General features: G+C 40.0%; 1 protein-coding gene across 1 annotated transcript; it reads left to right on the top strand.

The window, feature by feature from the left end:
• The first annotated feature begins 968 nt into the window (after window positions 1-968).
• Window positions 969-12,155, top strand: LOC135089692 (vitelline membrane outer layer protein 1 homolog). The gene is made up of 6 exons (XM_063985616.1): window positions 969-1,127; window positions 7,697-7,818; window positions 8,272-8,401; window positions 9,695-9,852; window positions 10,573-10,638; window positions 11,154-12,155. The coding sequence occupies exons 1-6, from the start codon at window positions 1,064-1,066 to the stop codon at window positions 11,253-11,255; spliced, it is 642 nt and encodes a 213-aa protein (XP_063841686.1). The 5' UTR covers window positions 969-1,063; the 3' UTR covers window positions 11,256-12,155.
• Window positions 12,156-22,702: the final 10,547 nt, after the last annotated feature.

The raw sequence follows: 22,702 nt of genomic DNA, 5'->3' as shown, positions 1-22,702 counted from the left end.
ACTTAATTAACTTTCAAAACATTTATTTATTTATTTATTTATTTATTTATTTATTTTTTTTTCTGCAGCGTAAGGGAAGTGGACGGAGAATGAAAGGGTCCTCACAGGTAAATCGTTATTATGAAGCTCCACAGCTTTAGAAAAACGAGGCTAAGTAATTAAGAGGAGCCATTTACGTCTACCTGTGAAGCGCCAGGTGCCGCCCGACGGGAAAAAGTACTGTATTGGCCTTGGCAGTATTACTATTATTATTGTTGTTGTTGTTGTTGTTGTTGTTGTTGTTGTTGTAGTAATACTATTGCTACTACTACTACTACTACTACTACTATTACTACTACTACTACTATTATCTTATCACTTGCCTGGTTAAGGTTCACGTTTCGATTAAGTTGCAAAGGTTTTCTGTTGTGATCGAGTAATATTTGCTGCTTCAGTTGAGCAAGAGTGTGTGGCGTGTGAAATGTTGTGTCCTTCTCATACGTAGATTAGGGTACATGATGTCCAAGTGTTCTCCAAGAGGGTATAACTGGCAATCTTGAGTTCAGTGCGTGCTATTCAGAAATTACACACACACACACACACACACACACACACACACACATTAAGAAATCACGTCCTTCGAAAACAACATGTAAAAGAAAACAGTGGTAGTAAATAAAATGAGTAAATAAATAAACAAAACTAAGAAATAAATAAACACTTCTTTAAAATCGTATACCAAATGACTAAATTGAAAAAAAAAAGTTCTTACGATATTATATCAAATGAATAAACAAACAAAAATATATGAAGAAAAGACTTCTTAAAACCTTCTATTAGACCTACACACATACATTGCGTCATTTCCCAGAACTAATCAAGTTCATCAGTTCGTCATAACACCATTTGGATTTCAACAGGACGAGTTAAGTACAAGAACACACGTAGTAATGTACCTGATGTCTGTGGCGTGGGGATAAACACACCTGTGTATTATATCATAACAAGGGGAGGGTACAGACCGTGCAGTACAAGATAGAGAAGAACCATCTCACCTGCCCAGTTCCCACACCATCGTCTTACCATGAGGACCTTCGCGTGCCTTCTCCTGTCCCTCCTGGTGGCTTCCTGCTGCCTCCTGACGTACGGTAAGTCCTGCAGGAGCCTTTAATTGCTGCACCGTCAGTAAATAAAAGGATGCTCACTGGTGTTTACTTAATTTCCTGGTATGGCTTTTCAACCTTAGAGCAGTGGTTCTCAAACTCTGGCCCATATTCTGAGACGCTTTGCTCTCTTCACGACTATTTTCAAAAAGCACAGAGATGATTAGCCGGGTTCTCTAGAGTGTTTCTCCTGTTAATAATGAGGAAATTTTGGTAATCCCTCACTAGAATCGCAAAACACCTTTAGAAACCCGTGTAACTTCAACTATAGGCTTTGAAATGTAGTGGAGGTGCCACGATGAAGTGTTTCAGAATCCGGGCCTTTGTTGTTTGGTGGCGCAGCAATCTCGGACCGTGACTGCGCATCAGTCCAGTAGTCAGTGTAGTGCAGGCTTACTGAAAGGAATAAATTGAAGAACACATATCTGGCTAGGAATATTTAGGCTGTGTATAGTTTGCGAGTCACTAGTTTAAAGTATAGTACTGAAAACAGGGAAAATAAATTAATGAAACACCACTTACATGTATAGCAAATAGAACGATTTTGCAATTAAAGCGTTTTAGTGTTTGCAGTATCAGTCTATTCAGTACTTAACTATACGCTCGCTCAAATAACTGGTATTGTGTTATCATTTGCTGTCAAAGGAATAATGAGGATTTTTTCAGTTCTACTTTTTTTATATATATATATATATATATATATATATATATATATATATATATATATATATATATATATATATATATATATATATATATATATATATATATATATTTTATCTTAGCATGATATTTTATTGCATATAAGTTGTTTGTATTATGACGCACTTTAGTTTTTCATTTCTTATTTCTGTTTACATGAATGGTTGAATACTTTTGATATGAATAAGTTTTAGGAGAGAAAAGAAGAAAAGGAGGAAAGATGAGATAGATAGATAGATAGATAGATAGATAGAGAGAGAGAGAGAGAGAGAGAGAGAGAGAGAGAGAGAGAGAGAGAGAGAGAGAGAGAGAGAGAGAGACAATACAGTAAAATCCCTCTTATCCGGCATCAACGGGACGGCCGACATGCCGGATACTTGAATATTGCCGGATACTTGAATAGAAGTGAAATTATGTCCACAATCACCACCTACACTCACGCATCTTACCATAACAAAAAAAAAAAATATAGATACATCCCTAAGGTTTCCGATTTCATTTGAGAGCTACAGGTGTGACGAGGACTGGCAGATGAGATTAATAACGGCAGGTGTGAGCTATTTTTGGCTGTTTTCCTGCTCAGGGTCAAGTCTTCATAAGCCTGCGAAATGCGACTCAAGTGTTGGTGTTATTTTGGATGGTAAGCGAGTTTCAGTCCCTTAACTAATGGGATTCAATTTGATGGTCATATTATTATTTTTTCTTTTTTTCCTGCCTGGGTTTATTTATACTCTTGCAGATTGTTGGAGGATGTTTTGATTAAATTTTGAAGAATTGAAAGTCAGTGCGGGGGTGGAGGTTAAGAGAGAGGAACAAGTTTTGTAAGGAAAGCTTATTCTAGCCTAGCTTTTACTTATGGCTTCATCAGAGAAACGGTTATGAGAAGTCAATTTGCCTTACTATAGCTGCGTCTCTCTCTCTCTCTCTCTCTCTCTCTCTCTCTCTCTCTCTCTCTCTCTCTCTCTCTCTCTCTCTCTCTCTCTCTCACTTCTTCCCCGAACTTGTCTGAATGTTTCTTCCAGATTAGTTTAGCTTTCGAGTTCTTCAGAAAAAAAAAACTGTTATTTTGGGGAAGTTTATTCCAAACCAACTTCGCTTTTGGCTTTTTCAGAGCGAACTATAATGAAATAGGTTTATTCCCGAATAGTTTCGTTTTTGTGTTTTTTTTTTCGGGGAAACTGTTAAGGGAAGAGTTTATTGCAGACTAGTTTCGCTTTCGTTTCCTTCTAGAGACTGACATCTTAGTGGGCCGTTTTCATGAATTTTTAAAGCGCTTGGCTTGTACCTCTCTTGCATGATGAGAGAGAGAGAGAGAGAGAGAGAGAGAGAGAGAGAGAGAGAGAGAGAGAGAGAGAGAGAGAGAGAGAGAGAGAGAGAGAGAGAGAGAGAGAGAAGTTGCAGAGAAAAGGGGAAAAGAGAAAAGCGGAAAGGTTGTAGGGAAAAAGGAAAAGAGAAGTTGCAGAGGAAAAAAAGAGCGAAAAGGCAAAAAAGTTGCTAGGAAAGGAGGAAAAGCTGCAAAAAAAGAGAAAAAAAGGAAAAAGTTGCAAAGAAAAGAGAAATAAAAACGAAAAAGTTGCAGAGAAAATAGGAAAAAAGATAAAACCTACAGAGAAAAAGAAAAAAACGAAAAAAAAGTTAGAAGAGAGAGAGAGAGAGAGAGAGAGAGAGAGAGAGAGAGAGAGAGAGAGAGAGAGAGAGAGAGAGAGAGAGAGAGAGAGAGAGAGAGTAAGAGACGAAAAAGATACAGAAAAAAAGAAAAACAAAAGAAGAAAGAAAATAGGACACAAAATTTTAGGAAAGCACACCTTCATGTCGCGCCGTTGGTCAGCAGCAGCAAGCCTAACTGCCCCTTCTTCTCCCCAGCCCAAGAGCCTCTCATTCCGGTCCTGACCACCGACACCGCGGCACCAGTTGGAGCTTTATGACCATGACCTTGTGTAAATTTTACTTAAACGCGTGGCTGCTGACAGTGTGCAGGCGGAGAGGATCTGGAGTGCGGGGGAAAAAAAGACGTTTCCTTTTAAAACCGCGTCTCTCTTTCGCCTAAAATTCCATTGGGAGTAAGAGAAAGGTTATTATTGGTGAGGAAAACTATTGAACTTCATCCTCGTTCCTCTTCCAGGTTAAGCTGAGTTTGATAATAGAACTTTAGGATAAGAAGAGGATTGTCACTAGTGGGGAAATGATGGTAAATATTCGGTGACTGAAAGGAAAGTGTGGTGAATGAAAGTAAGGGGAAAAAAAAATATGGAAAAGAAAAATCATTTTCAAGGTATTTTTTCATTCTTATTACTAGTACTGCTACTGCTACTGCTGCTGCTGCTACTACTACTACTACTACTACTACTACTTCTACTACTACTACTACTACTACTACTACTACTACTGCTGCTGCTGCTGCTGTTGCTGCTGCTACTACTACAACTACTACTATTCTACAACCCTCTTCCTTCCTCACTATTACTTCTACAATAACAATAGCAACAACAACAACAACAACAACAACAACAACAACAACAACAACAAACCACTACCACCACCACCACCACCACCACTGCTACTACCACTACCAACTCTCCTCTTATCCTCTCTCATCCCTCCCTTAACTATTCACGTAGAGGTGGCACAGAGGGAACATGAAGATGGCTAGACGTGTCCTTTGTAACTGGTAACGGAAGCTGACACGCATTACCGCGGCTGTTACTGAGAGGAGAGGAGAGGAGAAGAGAGGAGGAGAGGGAAGCGTGAGAGGAAAAGGAAGCATGAAAGCAGCATACCTATTGACCCTCACAAGGCTGATAAACAACACTATAATCTTACGCAAGAGATGTGAGATAGTGAAGACGAAGGGAAGGGAAGGGAAGGGATGGAAGGAAGGGGAGAAATGCATGAGAAAGGAGGGTTATGAGAAAAAAGAAGGGATGTAGGGGAAGGAAGAGATGCAGAGAAAGAGACGACTGCAAAGAAGGGAGGGATGGAAGGGAAGAGAAGGGAAGAGAACGAAGAAATAAGGACTAAGAAGGAAAGAAGAGATGTTTAAAGGGAGGGATACAAGGGAAGGAAGGATTACAAAAGAAGGGAGGGTCGGAAGGGAAGGGATGGCTGGTAGGGAAGGAATGACTGCTTGGAATGATAACTAGAAGGGTGGGAATGATTCTAAGCGAAGGAAGAGCTGGGAGGGAAGGGATGGAGGGAATGCAAGGGAAGGAAGGGCTGCCAGCTGACCTTTCTGTTGAGACTGGCGCTTCAGTGGTCTTTTTTTTTTTATTTTTGTTTTTGCTGGTTTTGTTGCTATTGGCCAGTGCCCCCTCTCGCATAAAAAAAGCTTGACCTCTAATTTCCTCGAGGCGAGTTTAAATAAGATATGCCTGAGAGATTTCCCACATTGTTCGCTTAGATAAAGCACAACACGCAGAGAGAGAGAGAGAGAGAGAGAGAGAGAGAGAGAGAGAGAGAGAGAGAGAGAGAGAGAGAGAGAGAGAGAGAGAGAGAGAGTCCTTTTCATTTAAATCTGAAGTCAATATAGAAAAGAACGTGTCGGAAAGAATACAAGTAATACGAATACGTTGTTAGGTTTGTCTGGGAGTGTTGTGAAAATGAACAAATATAGGAATAATTATAATTCAATATCGATTTTCGTTGCTGGTGTTTGTTGTTGTTGTTGTTGTTGTTGTTGTTGTTGTTGTTGTTGTTGCTGCTGTTGTTGTTGTTGCTGCTGTTGTTGTTGTTGTTGTTGTTATAATAATAATAATAATAATAATAATAATAATAATAATAATAATAATAATAATAATAACTACCACTACTACTACTACTACTACTACTACTACTACTACTACTGCTGCTACAACAGCAACAACAGCAACAACAACAACAACAACAACAACAACCACAATGCAAGGGGTCAGCTGAAAACAGGCGAGTGGAGGAGGAGGGAAGAAAGGAAGGAAGGCAGGAAAGGCGAACAATAACATGAGAAACGATATATTATTAAGGAATGGTGTGTCCCTGGTGCGGCTTCCAAGTCAGAGAGAGAGAGAGAGAGAGAGAGAGAGAGAGAGAGAGAGAGAGAGAGACGATCCTATTCTGAAACGACTCGACTACTTTCATAAAGCTCCAGTTGAAGTGACACGGGTTTTTAAGGCTGTTTTTACTGTTCTAGTGACAGATCAACAAATTTTTTACGCTATTAACAGGAAAAACACTCTTGAGAACCTGGTAAATCAACTCTGTGACATTGAAAAGCGGTCGTGATGAGAGAGCGGAGCGTATGAACACGGGCCGGAGGAGTGTGGGGAGGTGGGGGGAGGGATGGTGTTGCGCAATGAAAGATAAGAGTGAGAGCTTCCTAAGATGTTCCACGCACTGAGTCTCCTGACGCGCACTTTGAAGCTGCAAGATGAACGGATGCGCATATTAATTAATGAAGGGCAGCAAGAAATGACAAGTTTTGGGAGTGAGATGAAATAGATAAGCAAAATAAATAAATGAATAAATAAACAAATAAATGAAAAAAAATAATAATGATAATGATAGCAAAATAACGAAATAATCAGATACGTAAATAGATTAGATCAATAAATAATATCAATGAAAATAAAATAAACAAATGAATAGATATATGGATAAATATATAAGTGAATAAAGTATAATAAGATAAATGAATAAAATAACTAAATAAATCAACAAATAAAATAAACAGATAAATAAATAAAATCGTATTACTACGAGAGAGGGAATAGAAGTTAAATCTTAAGGAAAAAAATAACAAAACCTGATAGAAAAAAAAATAAAGAAATATATACCTGTACGTACATCTAAATGAAGAGAATATATATATAAAAAGAAACAAAGAAACAAAAAACCTTGGACAAATACACAAGGGAAATTTCAAAGGAAAGAAAATAAAGTGAAAGTTGCAGAAGATTGAGACCCGTTGGAAATGCAGAATTCTCGGAGATGCAGCCAGGTCAGGAAGTATTTACTGGGGCAGATGACGTCAAAGAAGGTGACTTATAGGATATTGTGCACGAATACGAACGCAATACGCACTTTAGGAACAAAGGAATAGGAAGCCACAGTAAATGGTTCGTTCTTAAAAGAAAAGTAATAGTAGGATCTAAAGATGATTACTCAGAAGTCTTGCAGGTTCAGGATAACGTCTTGATTTAATGTTTTCTTGCTTTCTTTCTCTCTTTTCCTTTTTTTTTTACCTGTGTAGAAAAGGAAGATAATTTGCTTCTCTTTTAAATATCAGGAATGGAGTTCTCCTTGAAGAAACGAGGGATAAAAAAAGAAGAATGAAATGAAAAGAAAAGGAGAAAATGTATGAATAATTGTAAGGACAGATAGATAGATAGATAGATAGATAGATAGATAGATAGATTGATAGATAGATAGACAGATAGATAGATAGATAGATAGATAGATAGATAGATAGATAGATAGATGGATAGATAAATGGGAACATAGGTAGATAAGTAGATAGATAGACAGATAGACAGATAAACATACAGATAGGTAAATTGATAAATAGATAGACCGCTAAATAGATGAATGAACAGAGACAGACAGATAAAGAGATCTACGTAAAGGGGGACAAAAATGTAAAAAGAAATATGACCGAAGGGAACTTTAGCAACACAAGATTACCTGAAACTGATCTTTACATACACACACACACACACACACACACACACACACACACACACACGACATTATACACATAACTCAGTAACATTACAAAAAGAAAATACTTTGAAGAAAACAATTGAAAAGCACATGCACTGAAGTCCATTGCATATATTCTATCTTAATGTTCTCTCCTTCCCTGTGCGTCTGTGTGTGTGCAGGTCAAATTCCCAGGCGTTTGGTGACCAAGACCTTGACACTGAGCAATGGCCTGGACTGGGGCAACATGGGGCCTCTAGAATACTGCCCTGAAGGAAGCTGGGCGGCCTACATGCAGGGGAAGGTGAGAGAGAGAGAGAGAGAGAGAGAGAGAGAGAGAGAGAGAGAGAGAGAGAGAGAGAGAGAGAGAGAGAGAGAGAGAGAGAATAGTGAGTCATAATAATAATAATAATAATAATAATAATAATAATAATAATAATAATAATTAAGATGATGCCTGTTTTCATAATTAAAGTAGCGTTCTTGATTATTTCTAGAGCAATTTTCTTTATGGTAAGGCTTTTAACTTAATTGTGACTAAGCTTTCTAATTTTTCTCCTCCACCTTATTCTTTATCTCTCATTTCTCTCTTTATGTTTCTACTTCCCCTCTGTTACCACTACTACCACTACTACTACTACCACTACTACTACTACTACTACTACTACTACTACTACTCTTGAAACCACCGTCTCCGCAACCACGACCACCACCGCCACCACTACTACTGCTACTACTATTACTTCACCTCCTACAGTTCGAGGAATACTCCTTTTTGGAGACTGACGAGACCGCCTTCAACGCCCTCAGGCTGTACTGCATCACCCACGAGGAAGCCTTGACTGGTTTTATTGTATCGACAGAAGGCGAAAAGGGAGAGTGGCAGGGTGAGTAGCAGAGAGAAAGAGAGAGAGAGAGAGAGAGAGAGAGAGAGAGAGAGAGAGAGAGAGAGAGAGAGAGAGAGAGAGAGAGAGAGAGAGAATGGGGGAAGGAAAGAAACAGTCGTGAAAACAAAATAATACAGAAAAAGAGGGAGAAAATGAAGAGAAGGAGGAGAAGAAGAAGGAGGAGGAGGAGAAGGAGGAGGAGGAGGAGGAGGAGGAGGAGGAGGAGGAGGAGGAGGAGGAGGAGGAGAAGCAAGGACGTAAATAAAAGAGCAAAGAAAATAAGAATTTATAAAAAAAATCCTCAATTTTGTCTACATTTTCTCTGTAATATCGAAGGAATCTGAAGTTTTTTTTACCTCTGGACAAAACATGCTGACGAAGGGACCTGGAAGAGGAAGGAGGGAAGACGGAGGAGGGAAGAAGGGGAGGAGGAGGAAGGAGAGCAGAATGGTCGAGGCAGATGTGTACGGACGAGATGCGTTTCTTAGGGAATAACAAGAAGGGAAGCAGGAGATAGAGGAAGAGGAAGAGAAGGAGAAGAAGGAAACAGATGAAAACGAATAAGAAGAAGAGGAGGAAGAGGAGGAGGGAGGCAAAGAGAAGCACGACTAATAACACAAAATGAAGAGGAAAAACATTAGATGTGTGAGGAGGAGGAGAGGATGGATGGAGGAGTAATTTAACGGAGTAATGAAAGGATATGAAAGTATAAGGAGCCATGATGATGATGCTGGTAATGGTGGTGCACGGTGATAGTAGTGGAGAGAGAGAGAGAGAGAGAGAGAGAGAGAGAGAGAGAGAGAGAGAGAGAGAGAGAGAGAGAGAGAGAGAGAGAGAGAGAGAGAGAGAGAGAGAGAGAGAGAGAGAGAGACTATAAACATGAGGTTTTTAAGTCTCCATTATTTTTTTTTTTTCAGTTCAGTTAAGTAAACAAATCAGATTAATCACTGTTACACTGTTGTGGGAAAGAACACAAGGCAGTGCAAAAGAGTGAAGAGCGTGACTGAGTTCTGATTTCAGCTGCACGTAGATGAAAGCGTAGTTGTGACAAGTGAAGGAACACAACCAACACCTTTGCTACCTCTGATACCTCTGCTCACCAACAACTGACGGATCAACCCTACAGTTTGGCGAGGCCCTGAATTATGACTCGAAACAATACAATACATGAAGCTTTTTACACACACACACACACACACACACACACACACTTTACATATCTGAAAAATCACAGCAGTACATTTGAAGCACACACAACAGAAAGACGATAGCTAAGTAACCGTACTCCTGCAGAAATGAGATCATGTCACGATAGCTTCCTGACATCCATGCGGGCGAGGGTGCTGCCGCCGCAGGGAGCTCTGGCTGACGATGTAGCGGTGCAGAACATGCAGCTGGAATGTAACTACGGCCAGGAGATCTTGACAGTTATAGACGGTGCCTACGCCAAGGTGAGAGAGAGAGAGAGAGAGAGAGAGAGAGAGAGAGAGAGAGAGAGAGAGAGAGAGAGAGAGAGAGAGAGAGAGAGAGAGTGCGTCATAACCAATGTTCGTTTTTCTTTAGTTTATGTGATTTTTACTCTCTCTCTCTCTCTCTCTCTCTCTCTCTCTCTCTCTCTGTTTTATGTCAAGTCAGTTGGTAAAGAAATATGGAGGGAGGGACACGTGCTCTTTGTTTGTGTATTATTTTAGTCTGAGGTTAATAAGATAGTGTGAAAAAACAGCACTGGGGACGGGGGAAAAATTGGCTTTGTGGTCGCTTTTCACCTTGCTCTTCTTCTCCTACTTTGTGGCCGTGTTTGTACTGAGAGCCACTGGGTAAAGAAAATAAATAAAATAGCAAGGGTCAGGATGAGCCAAGAAATTTTGAGTTTGAATTTAGTTAACGTCAATTTTGTTTATATGAGCTTAGTTTAATCAGTGCAGTGATTGTGAAGAAATGACTATATTGGGTTTGGCCTATACCGCGTGATGCTGTGAAGTTATGCTGTGACGTGTTGCTGTGCTTATGTGATGCTGTGATGCTGTGATGATGTGATGTGATATCATAATGCTGTGATGTAATGCTGTGAGATTATGATTATGTGAAGTGATGTGTTTCAAATTAGCTTTAGTTCAGGTGCTATGATCCTGTACTATGCTGTGGTGCTGTAATGCTGTGACGTGTTTCAGATTCCCCTGGGTAATTGGGGAGAGTGGTCAGCGTGTCCCAAAGACTCTGCCATCTGCGGGATCCAGGTTTGTGTCTCCTCTTGTTACTACCTGCGTGTTGAATATTAACAGTGTCATCTCATACCTTGACTTACCATTGCATTGTTAATCCCCCCTCTCCCTCTCTCTCTCTCTCTCTCTCTCTCTCTCTCTCTCTCTTGCTTTTGCTTTGTTTAATTCATGCCATTTGTATTCTTATCACAAAACTCGCTCATCTCCTTTTTAATCCTTTTAATCGAGCAACCTTTTCTCTATTTCTGTCCTCTCGTCCATTTTCATCTATTCATTCTTCTGTTTCTTTAAAATTTGTTTTTCTGTGGTTTTATGTAATATCTTAATTTTAATTTTTCATCATATTCTTTTTGTCTTCTCTTTTCCATTTCCCTCTCTTCATTCCCCCTAACCAGCTGCTTTTTAATAGTTTTTTTTTAGTGTTGTTTTCATTTACAATTTTCGCCTAGTTTTCCTTTGTTGTCTTCTCATTTGCTCCCTATCATATGGCTCTTTATGGTTTCATGTGCTTTCCGTTTTCTACCTCACAGACCCGATACAACAAACCTACGATCGCTGTGGATGATGCAGGCGTGTCTGACATGCTCTTGTTCTGCTGTGCCCTCAACGAAACCGCCACCATCACCAACTAACAAGTGACCTGCTTATTTACTATACCTACAAGTGTTACATGCCCTCGTTACGACGCTTAAAATATCATTAAATTTATAATATTGCAAATCTTATAGGAGAACTTCAGTAAATAATTGCTATGTAATTTCTCCAGCCAATAAATCTTAGACATACGTTTTAAGTTAAGGAAAGGTGTATTGTGTAGCCTAAGAACTTTCTCTACTATGCATTCTTTATTATCAGGAAGGTAGATAATGGATTCCTGGCGAGTTGTGTACAGAGAGAGAGAGATAAATAAATATATATATATATATATATATATATATATATATATATATATATATATATATATATATATATATATATATATATATATATATATATATATATATATAAGTTCTATAGAGACGAGAAATAGAAGAAAGAAGAGAAAAGAAAAAAAAAACACGTTTCATGAGCGCTCAAAGCCATGACAGACATTCGGAGAAGTGTATCCAATTGCCATATCATCCTTGCTCTCAGCAATACTTTGTAAAACCAGAAGGGAGTGGGCGTCTGTTCCCGTAAGTGAGCAAAGGAGGATCTGATTCTATTTTCCTGTTGGTGAACCGGCTTCCCTCAATCATTCAGTTTGGCCGCGAAAGCCTCTTGGAGTTACGCGTGCAAGCCTATAGAAATGCTCTGTAAGTTCCCAACGGGGACATAAAAAGAGTGCTGTCATCCGAAGATACTGTTGTACCAGCTGCGTTTGAAGCGTTCCGAGAATAAAAGTTTCAGAAATGTTGGTGCATAAATTACGTCAGTTTTCCAGAGTTTATAGATCCAGAAAGATGGGAATACGTAGGCACCCCGAGCTCTCTCTCTCTCTCTCTCTCTCTCTCTCTCTCTCTCTCTCTCTCTCTCTCTCTCTCTCTCTCTCATGAATACCACCACATAACCTGAAGCACTCCCCATAAAGCAGGTCCATCAACACACGGTTCGCCTTCGCATCGTAACGGTTCAAAGGAATTTTAGTGTCTATCTTCGAGATAATTCGGCGAGGCTACACACTCGCAACTCCAGCTGGAAATATGTACCTTGTTTATATATGGGTTTGTTTATAATTTTTTTTTATGACTTTGTACATTGTAAGGTTTATGGGGGAATCAAGATACACACGTCTGTAAATGTGCTCTTGAAGACAGGATATATTTTTTGCTTCATGTTTTAGTTTCTCATTTACCGAAAACAATAGCTAGAATAAATATAACGAGAATGCATCGCAGATCTAGCCTAAAATCATCGAAGAAGCTGTGTTGTATTATAATACATACAGTACTATAAATAAAAAAAAAGCGTATCTTTATTCAGCAACAAAATAATCCTTATAACAACAACAACAAAAGTTCTTTACATAGTTAAGCAGAGTATATTAATAATTAAAACAAAATAAACTCAAATATAAAATAATTAAAACAGCAAAAGAAAAAAGTATTTTAGATGAAAAAAAAAGAAGAATGCCGAACTAGAGCAATACGAAAGCACCACAAACCCATAGACTGCCAGTGTCACGTGTAGGATGAGTGAGTGAGGGGGTGGCAGCCATATTTATGGTCCCCTTGGCCCCAATAGGAACACCTGGGCCTGGGTGAAAATACCGGCGCAGCATGGATAGCAGGAGTTGGTAAGTAGGTCACTATAGATGGGGTATAGGCAGGGTATGAAGGACTATGAATGATGGGCTGGTTAGGCTGTGGTAGGAAGGCTTGGCAATTATTTTATTTATTCATTTATTTGTATTCTTAGTTGTTTGTGAAGTACCTGAAGGAGTGTTTCTTGCACTGGAATACTGTTTTTTTTTTTTTTTTTTTTGATAAGGTATGGATGGAAAGAGTGAATTGTGAAAGTTAAGGTTATAATGTGTAACTTTCTCTCTCTCTCTCTCTCTCTCTCTCTCTCTCTCTCTCTCTCTCTCTCTCTCTCTCTCTCTCTCTCTCTCTCTCTCTCTCTCTCTTACTGATAGATTTAGACATGTTTTGAATATTCTGATGACTGTTTATTGGCAAAGAAGAGTGTTATTTTTTCTTCGTGGAGGTTGAGAGACGGGGCGTGAGAACTTCGTCAACAAATCGTATCACGGGAGAAAATAATATCAGGATTGAGGGTGGAAGCCGTCTGTGTTAGATTGTATGTATAATATGTACGTATGTGGGAAAAAAAAAGTTTGTATGGAAGGTACGTATGTGTAGAGTGTGTGTATGTGAAAGAAAGTTGAATGTACTGTGGTGTATGTATGTATGTATGTATGTATGTAGGATGCAGATACTGTATTATGTTTGAAAATTATATAGATGTGTATTTTTTTGTGAAAGGAAAGTAGGTATGTGAATGACAAGAATGCATACAGTGCGTGGAAAAAAATATACGAGGAAGGCATGTATACAGAAATTGTAATAACATTCAGGAAGACATGTATATAAAAATTGTGATTGACGTTCAAATGAAGGCAAAGTTATGAGTAGCCTATACATCATTATTTCGAAAGTTATGTATGTTTTCTCACCCCGTTGCCTGTGGGACTGCTAAAATTACAGCATCGAACGGAAAAATAGTGTTGAATATTCATATTTTTAGGGAGTGGAACAACAATAACCCAGCAACGATATTGTGTTATTGGAGCTATTAATTAATATTTTCGTGGATCGGCTTTGTGTTAATCGTGAATTGTTTATGTGCAGGGTGAGTGAACTACCTACAGCTGGCGGAAAAAAAAAAAAAAAACTAAAAGTATGTTTATTATTACTACCATTCTCTCTCTCTCTCTCTCTCTCTCTCTCTCTCTCTCTCTCTCTCTCTCTCTCTCTCTCTCTCTCTCTCTCTCATCACATACACAAAACATCATCATTAATACTCTTAGTTCTTGAAATTAATGAACTGAACATTCGGGTTGTATGAAGGTACTTATGAATTGCAGTGTGCACGGCCTACGCGTTTGTTTGGTAATGAAAAGAATATGCCCGTAACTTTATGCTGAGAGAATTTACCCAAAGTCCAATAAGAAATTCTTTTGCAGTTTTTGAAAGAATATCTATAGCCTAGTGAAAAAAAAAAAAGAAATACTCTTAGCCTTGGAAGAAATTATTTAGTCCATAGCCTTCTCAGTAAAGAAATAATTCATCTGCTGTAGTCTAGCCATGGAAAGAAGAAGAAGAAGAAGAAGAAGAAGAAGAAGAAAGTCCACATCTCATTTGTGAAAGGAAGTTAGTTTTTTTTTCTTTAAATTTAATTCAGGTTCTTTCCAATCAAGTAGACAAGCATCATCACCAATAGGTTCTTTTGGTTCAAGAGAGTAAACAACACTGACAAGCCTCATGTGTGCAGCAAAACAGACAGCATTTGGCAGGCGTTTGATGTGCAGCCTAGTGAAAAGGAGAGAGAAAAAAAAAAGTCAGAAAGAAAGAAAGAAAGAAAAAATAACTGCATTGACAATTCTCAGATCTGTAGCTTGGTAAAGAAAAAAAAATATTGATATCACTGACTCACTTTTTGTTTCCTTTCGCTTTTTAAATAGGCAGACAAACAGGGCATGATTAGACATTTGTGTTCTTTATACGCTGAGTACGGATTCGACAGCCAACGGGAAAAATGGTATTAGTCTTTTCTTAACTTTTCATTGGTACTTCTAGTATGAGAAACCATTTCTTTTCAAAGGATAGTACTTCGTTATTGATTGTTTTGTTGTACTGGTAATTAACTGAGTGTGAGTAGGCCTAGTCAACAGGTTATTATAATATGTATCGTTTTGACTGATATTTACAGTACAATTCATTTACGAATAGAATTAGTCTTTTGTCATTGATTGTTTTGTTATACATGCATAGGTAACTAACCGAGTGTGAGTAGTCATGTTTATTATAAAATGTATCTTTTTGACTGATACATTACAACAGCCCATTTACGAGTGACATTGCTCTTGTGTTATTGCTCCCCAGTACTGCACACAGGAAGTAATTACCTTGATTGTCTCATGGAGGTTTTACCGGAAGCAAACTCAGGCAGGTGACACAGCCAGATGAAAGGGAAAAGTTAAATACTGACCCATTCATTACTTAACTCCGGTCTCATCATAGCTAGCAGGTTTATCATAATGTATGCACAGCCTCTCACACATGACTTGACGTATAATTCAACGCCAACAGCCTTTCGTAAATACATAATCTCGTATTTATTTATGTATATATATATATATTTTTTAGATCGGATACACATCGAGTTGATTTTTTTTTTCCTTCTAACATCCACGTTGAAGAGATTTAATTTTCAGCATGTAAAGAATCCGGCGCACTTCGGTAACAGGTTCGTACTCAGGTTCTGACACAGTAGTTTATTTACAAGCAGTGTGTGTGCACCTACGTAATCCGGTGTAGACACGAGTCATGTGTATATTTACCCAACGCGTGACTTGTGTACGTTTTCTGTTGATATCGCTTACACTATTGTTTGGATGCGGTCCCGTGTGTACACCAACCTTGGGTACTGTGTGTGTGTGTTAGAGAGAGAGAGAGAGAGAGAGAGAGAGAGAGAGAGAGAGAGAGAGAGAGAGAGAGAGAGAGAGAGAGAGAGAGAGAGAGAGAGAGAAATGCAACTGATTGAAGCTGTCATTATTAACCTATTATTATTATTGTTGTTGTTGTTGTTGTTGTTGTTGTTGTTGTTGTTGTTGTTGTTGTTGTTATCATTATTATTATTATCATCATCATTATTATTATTATTATTATTATTATTATTATTATTATTATTATTATTATTATTATTATTATTATTGTTATTATTATTATTGTTATTATTATTATTATTATTATTATTGTTATTGCTGTTGTTGTTGTTGTTGTTGTTGTTGTTGTTGTTGTTGTTGTTGTTGTTGTTGTTGTTGTTACTATTACTATTATCATTGTTGTTCATACTCAGAATTACAGAATTGTTCTCTCTCTCTCTCTCTCTCTCTCTCTCTCTCTCTCTCTCTCTCTCTCTCTCTCATACATCAAAGTACAGTAAAATCCCTCTTATCCGGCATCAACGGGACCGCCGACATGCCGGATACTTGAATAGAAGTGAAATTATGTCCACAATCACCACCCTACACTCACGCATCTTACCATAACAAAGATCAGCTGATCTAAATCAGCAGCTGATCTTAATCAGCAACTGATCTGATCAGCTGCTTAAGTGTAAGCACAACACGCTTCCTCTTTTCTACAACTTTAGGCATGATGAAGGCGTCAGGCGATAAACTGCACACGCGGGACTGTGTCATTGAGTAAACACAGTGCAGTGGGCCGCGGGTAGCGAGGAGCAGTGCGCTCTGGTGGCGAGGGGACAAAGTATGCCTCGCGCGGGAATTTTAATCGATTTTATGAGTACACATCGATTTTTTATTGATTTTAAGGCTCGGGGAAGAATGTGCCGGATACTTGAAGCTGCCGGATACTCGAATGCCGGATGAGAGGGATTTTACTGTATTCCATGCTACCTCTCTTTACTTGTTTATTTATTTTTATATTATTTTATTTTCATGCCTCCAACACAACAGAAATTCTTCCCACTGCCTGTCAATTTTCTCACACTTCACGTCACACACACACACACACACACACACACACACACACACACACACACACACACACACACACACACACACACACACACACACACACACACACACACACACAGCTTATCTGACATCGGTAGCTCATTGTCGGAGTGGATGCCGTTTCGTCACTATTTTAACTTTATCCCCCCCATGAAAGTTTAGGGGAAAAGGTTGGATTGCATTGAAGACATTTAATCATCTATATTTTCCTCGGGGTAAGAGTACGTGGAGTCAGTTTTGTTGTTTTTTGAAAGTTCTGATTCTTTCTTTATTTTCTATTGCTAGGAGTGGGTTCTTACCTCAGTGTCTCCCTGGTAAGTGAATGTCGGCGTACGTGGGTCGTTGTTAATTAAAAGCTGTCGTGCATAAACAAGGAAAAATATGTTGTAGTCTGTCACTCTGTTAGATTGAAAGTAGCTTGTTGTAGAAGTGGAAAAGACTCGTACGTACATTAATAGTTAGTGTGGAAAACGTATAAGCTAAGGGAAACGTACTTTAAGTGAAAATATCTCGTAGATTAAAAGAAAATACAAAAAACGAGAAAAAGTTGTTCGTACATTAATAGTTACTGTGAAAAATACATAAACGAAAGAAAACGCAGTGTAGCATAGACTCATAAGTAAGAGAGTCTGTAGGTGTAGTCATCCACTCTGTTACACTGAAAATATCCCATTGTATATTAAGAAGAACACAAGAAGAAGACGAAAAATCTATCATACATTAGCAGTTAGTGAGAAAAACGCTTAAACTAAATAAAACAAACCGTAACCACGCACTCCATTACGCTGCAAATGTCTTAAAATTTCCCCCACCCTCTCTCGTGTTAATGATGCCAGGAAAACAAGAGAGACAGGAACTTGCAAATCGTAGAAATCTTGGCAGACATGAAAGGAACCAGGAAGAGAGCTTGTTGAGGAAACGTTGATCATATTAGCTGATGCCCTCGTGTGCTTTGTATTTTTCCAGTTGCTGTGTCCCTTCATCCCAGAGCTTATGTTCTGAGTGGTGCAGTAATGAGGGAGATGCAAACCACGAGTGTCGGCCAGGCGTCTTGCAATGAGAGGTGTTCCAGGATGTCTCTGCGGGATGAGTGCAAGGAAGGAAAGCACGGGATGAATAGGACCTCAGGGGCTTAGGGTAAAGGTGTCCTGCTGCATTGATGTATTTGTCGGTACTCGTGTGTGTTTGTCTGTGTTTTCTCTCTTCGTTCATTTCCTCCCTGTGTTTCGAATGAGGTTAAGCTGTGGGTCATTTGGCTGAACATATTTTTCGAGACGTGATGAATCGAATCTGTGTATTTTGTGTATGATTTCTTTTCGTGCATGGTATATAATTTGTTTTCTCTTCTGTCCGTCCATATCCTCTTTGTTTTTTGAATGCGGGAAGTGTGAGCCATTTCGCTACACCTGCTCTTCGTGAGGCGAGTCCAATGTATAGTGTTTACTCTGTGTTGCCGCCGCCGCCTCCGCCTCCGCCACCAGTTCGGCGCCCCGCAGACAGCCTGTGTAAACAAACTTGCCAACAAACACTCGGTATCGCGCGACCTGAGCTGCTTCCATGAGGTTGCTTGACAAAATAGCGGCAGAAACGAGACCAGAAAAGAGGGAAGAGTGGCCCCAGTGATGAAAAAACTGACCCACAAGTTTATGAGTTTGTTGGTTCTTGTGTTTTATCTTTAATCCAACTTAAAGACAACGTAAGAGAGAGAGAGAGAGAGAGAGAGAGAGAGAGAGAGAGAGAGAGAGAGAGAGAGAGAGAGAGAGAGAGAGAGAGAGAGAGAGAGAGAGAGAGAGAGAGAGAGACGGACATTTGTGAGTGGAGCACCGCCCCCTCCTCTCCCTCCGACACACAAATGAGACACTCCACACACGAGGGCGGATATGACAAGACTCTTACAGGGTTAATAAACAGAAAGAGAGAGAGAGAAAAAAAAAATAGGAAATAAACATCTCTGACTTAGAACACCCGATTTTTAGCGAGAGGAATCATACGTAAAATTCCCAGTGTTTTAAAGGACAGGTTAGAAATCAAACAATTTTTTTTTATATATATATGAGGGATACTGGCCAAGGACAAAAAAAAAAAAAGCCCACTGAGATGCTAGTCCTATAAAAGAATATAGAGCGGTAGTCAAAAATGGTGAACTGTATTATGGTATAGGAGTTCTCTTTATTAGCGAGACTTGAACTGAGCCTCTGTGCTGAAGGGAACATCCGTAATTATTGTGTATGTTTGCATTTCGAAAGGTTATTTGTGGAAGGCTTGTATGTGTGTTAATGTATACTGTGCGTGTGACCTTCAAAACACCACGAGGATTTAGAAGTATTTTAGCTTGGGTTTCGCAGTGTCTAGCCATGTTAAGAAGTGGTACATAGGGACCCCTTGTTGCGGCGCCAAAAATAATCACGGGGCCGCTACCCACAGTACTTCAGGCTGCCTTCTGTGTGGGAGTCTTATTTTGGTTCGCACTCTGTTTGTGGTCTTAGCGATCTTGAGAAGCGGCGACACGACCTTGCTGTAGCGGTGCCAAAATAATCAGCCAGTCAGTCATCTATAGTGGTCTTTTATACTGGTGTTTTATGTTGTGTGTGTGCTTTTTAAGGGTTGGGGGGACGGGTTACGATCTTAGGAAGCGGTATAGTGTATGGTTTGTTGTTGTGGAGTTAAGGGTTATCAGTAAATCATTCGGTCAGTCAGTCAGGCAGTCAGTTCTCCTTGGGGTATTTTAATTTTTGCTTGTAGTGTTTAAGTTTTAGGGTCTTGAAAAGCAGCGTTATATTATCCCGTTGTTGCCTTGTTGAAATGGTCAGTTAGTCAATCAGTCAGTCAATCAGTCAGTCAATGAATTAGTCACTCATCTTTTAATGACTTCCCGTTCGAACTATTGCAGTGTTTTAGGTTTATATATATAGAACCAACAGCTTATACGATTAGTGACCATGCACAGTGGCGCCGTGAGTGAGGGAAGGCATTGCTCACACACACACACACACACACACACACACACACACACACACACACACACACACACACTGAAAACACCTTACGTCTCATCACCTTAATCCTGCAGGTGAACGAACCACGGGGGAAGGAAGGAACAGCATAGTTAATTACCTACAACATCACTCGCCAGTCTTCCTGCCTTGCTTTCATCATACTGTTTTCAAGAGTAGCTATTTTTTTTTTTTTTTTTTTTTACCTGCCAACTTTCTTGTTAATATGCAGATTTTTGGGGACAGGTTAATTTGGCAGGTATTGTTGTAGAGTTGGATTCTTATGTACCTTCGTTTTCTTTCATTAACTGGCTGTCTGTATACTCTCACACTATATTGTAATGTTTCTTATGTTGTCTATCCCTTATTTTATATTATTTTTTGGGGAGCAACGAGTTAATGTGGCAGGTATTGTCGGAGGCTCAAATTCTTACCTTTATCTTCTTCCTTTAGCTGGCTGTCTCCATTCTGTCACGCCCTGTTGCAATTTTGTTTGTCATGTTATCTATTACTGTTTCTTCCCTTATAATTTCTTTTATTTCATTTTTCCTCTATTGTTACAGCTCCTCTGAACTTGATAAATGCAGGCTTTCCCCATCCTGCTGACAGCCTACTTTGTCCTATTCTGTCTACCTCACCAATGCAAATGCTATTGTGTCTTTAGTCTCTTATCCTTTCACTGGTAAACGCTGGAACCCTCTGCCTGTTTCTATACGTACGTGTTGTGATATTCAGGTCTGATTTAATCTTTGCCTTGCTTACTGCCTCTCCTTGCTACTTTAGTCCTTCATATTGAATAGCATCGCCCTCTCTGCTATCGCTCCTGTTTGTTCAGTGCCAGCCGCAGCGCTGCTCTTGCTACCAGTGGAGGATAACACACACACACACACACACACACACACACACACACACACACACACACACACACACACACACACACACACACACACACACACACATACACACGCAAAATACCAAGCTTATGTAAAGTGGAGGCGGAGGAGGAACGAAAAAAAAAAAATATGAAAAAGATAAGTGGAAATATATCATGAATGAGAAATACAGTATGGAAACACACACACACACACACACACACACACACACACACACACACACACACACACACACACACACCGTCGTCCTATCCTGTTGTCGCTGCCGCCCACACTGATCCCCGTGTCCTGTGCGGGATTTCCCTGAGGCACGCCGTCCCTCCCTCTCTCTCCCCGCTTCCAGGAGCCGCTTTTGTTTGTTTATCTCAGTTCATGTCTAGCCGGCGGGTATTATGGCCTGTGCGTATGTGCACACACACACACACACACACACACACACACACACACACACACACACACACACACGACCTGCCCCATCTGGTCTATACCCCGTGTGTTCCTCCCCTCCCTACCCCTCACCACCATCACCAGCACCTCTCTTTCTCCTCCCTTCCAGCAAGTACCTCCTCCTCCTCCTATCACTTTTTAAGTAGTATTTCTGATATTACCTCCTCTGACCCCTCTTCCTTCTCCTCCCTCCAGCTCTTCTTTCTTTCCTTCCACCACCTCCTCCTCCTCCACCTCCCCCTTCGTCCCCACGACTGCCATCACAGTGCCTATCAATCCCTGCCCCTCCCCTCTCCCTCTCCCAACCACCCACCATGTAGGTATATACGGCCATTGGTGATGATGACAAGTTTGCCGCCTACGCTACATTCCCCAAATATTTTTGTAATTAGGACGAACTAGAACTCGCGGGAAACTATGAATGGTAGCACACCCACACATTCCCTGTGCCTCCCCGTGCCTCCCCGTGCCTCCCCCTTCTTTCCTTCCCTCACTCTCCTCTTCCCGTTGCCCTCGCCCCCCTTACTCCCCGCCACCCACACTCCCAACCTCTCGTGCACATCCTCTTGCGCCATTAATTGTTGCAAAAGCGAAAAAAAAAAGAATAAAAGCGTGAACATGCTTTCGGTTCTGAAATATATACATATTTCAGTCAGTCTTGGAAATTTATAGCGAAATATGGAAAGATTCAGGGCTGACCTCGTATACACACACACACACACACACACTGACACAGACGAATTCAGTTATTACTGTTAAAGGCTTCTGTATTTCCACCTTCCTATGACTTGAATTCTTTTAAAAAGGGGGTTTCAAGACACTTATCCTTCAATTTTTGACTACCGCTTTGGACCCTTTTATGGGACTGGCATCTCAGTGGGCATTTTGTCTTTTATTAGATTTTTGTTCCCCTTGGCCAGTGTTCCTCCTACGTAAAAAGGAAAAAAAAAGATTAATTGATAAGTGATGTGTAGGACGTCCGGAAATGTGTGTGTGTGTGTGTGTGTGTGTGTGTGTGTGTGTGTGTGTGTGTGTGTGTGTGTGTGTGTGTGTGTGTATTAGCTGCAGTGCCACAGGAATCAGCATCTTCGTTTTGGATAATTGATTAAATTAAAATGGTAATTTCGTCTCAAGCCTTGCATTAGGTAACAGAGAGAGAGAGAGAGAGAGAGAGAGAGAGAGAGAGAGAGAGAGAGAGAGAGAGAGAGAGAGAGAGAGAGAGACCGACCGACCGACCGACCCAGATTTCCTACTTCTGACGAGGCCACATCAGGAGCATAACCTTGAAAGACACTTAAGGGCCACTCTCAACCTTGACTCAGTGGAGGAGGAGGAGGAGGAGGAGGAGGTAGTGAGTGCTGAGTGACATGGAAGGAGGGTGGGGGATATGCATTGAGTGCAGAGCAAGAGGAGGTGGCCTGCATGGTATGGTGTGTGGTACAGAGTGATGAATAGAGTTGGTGTGGTGTGTGGTGTGTATGGTGTTCATGGGGGGAGGCAGCCTG

This window comes from Scylla paramamosain, chromosome 33 (assembly GCF_035594125.1).
Source record: "Scylla paramamosain isolate STU-SP2022 chromosome 33, ASM3559412v1, whole genome shotgun sequence".
Taxonomy (NCBI): Eukaryota; Metazoa; Arthropoda; class Malacostraca; order Decapoda; family Portunidae; genus Scylla; species Scylla paramamosain.
Note: the sequence above shows the minus strand (reverse complement) of the source record. Positions and strands in the feature narration are given on the sequence as shown.

What these genes read in the sequence shown, in the direction of transcription:
- LOC135089692 (XM_063985616.1), top strand. Translation starts at nt 1,064, where the DNA reads ATGAGGACCTTCGCGTGCCTTCTCCTGTCCCTCCTGGTGGCTTCCTGC. An exon ending in CGGCCTACATGCAGGGGAAG is followed by an intron (nt 7,819 to 8,271) that starts GTGAGAGAGAGA and finishes CACCTCCTACAG; the next exon opens with TTCGAGGAATACTCCTTTTT. An exon ending in CGAAAAGGGAGAGTGGCAGG is followed by an intron (nt 8,402 to 9,694) that starts GTGAGTAGCAGA and finishes GTACTCCTGCAG; the next exon opens with AAATGAGATCATGTCACGAT.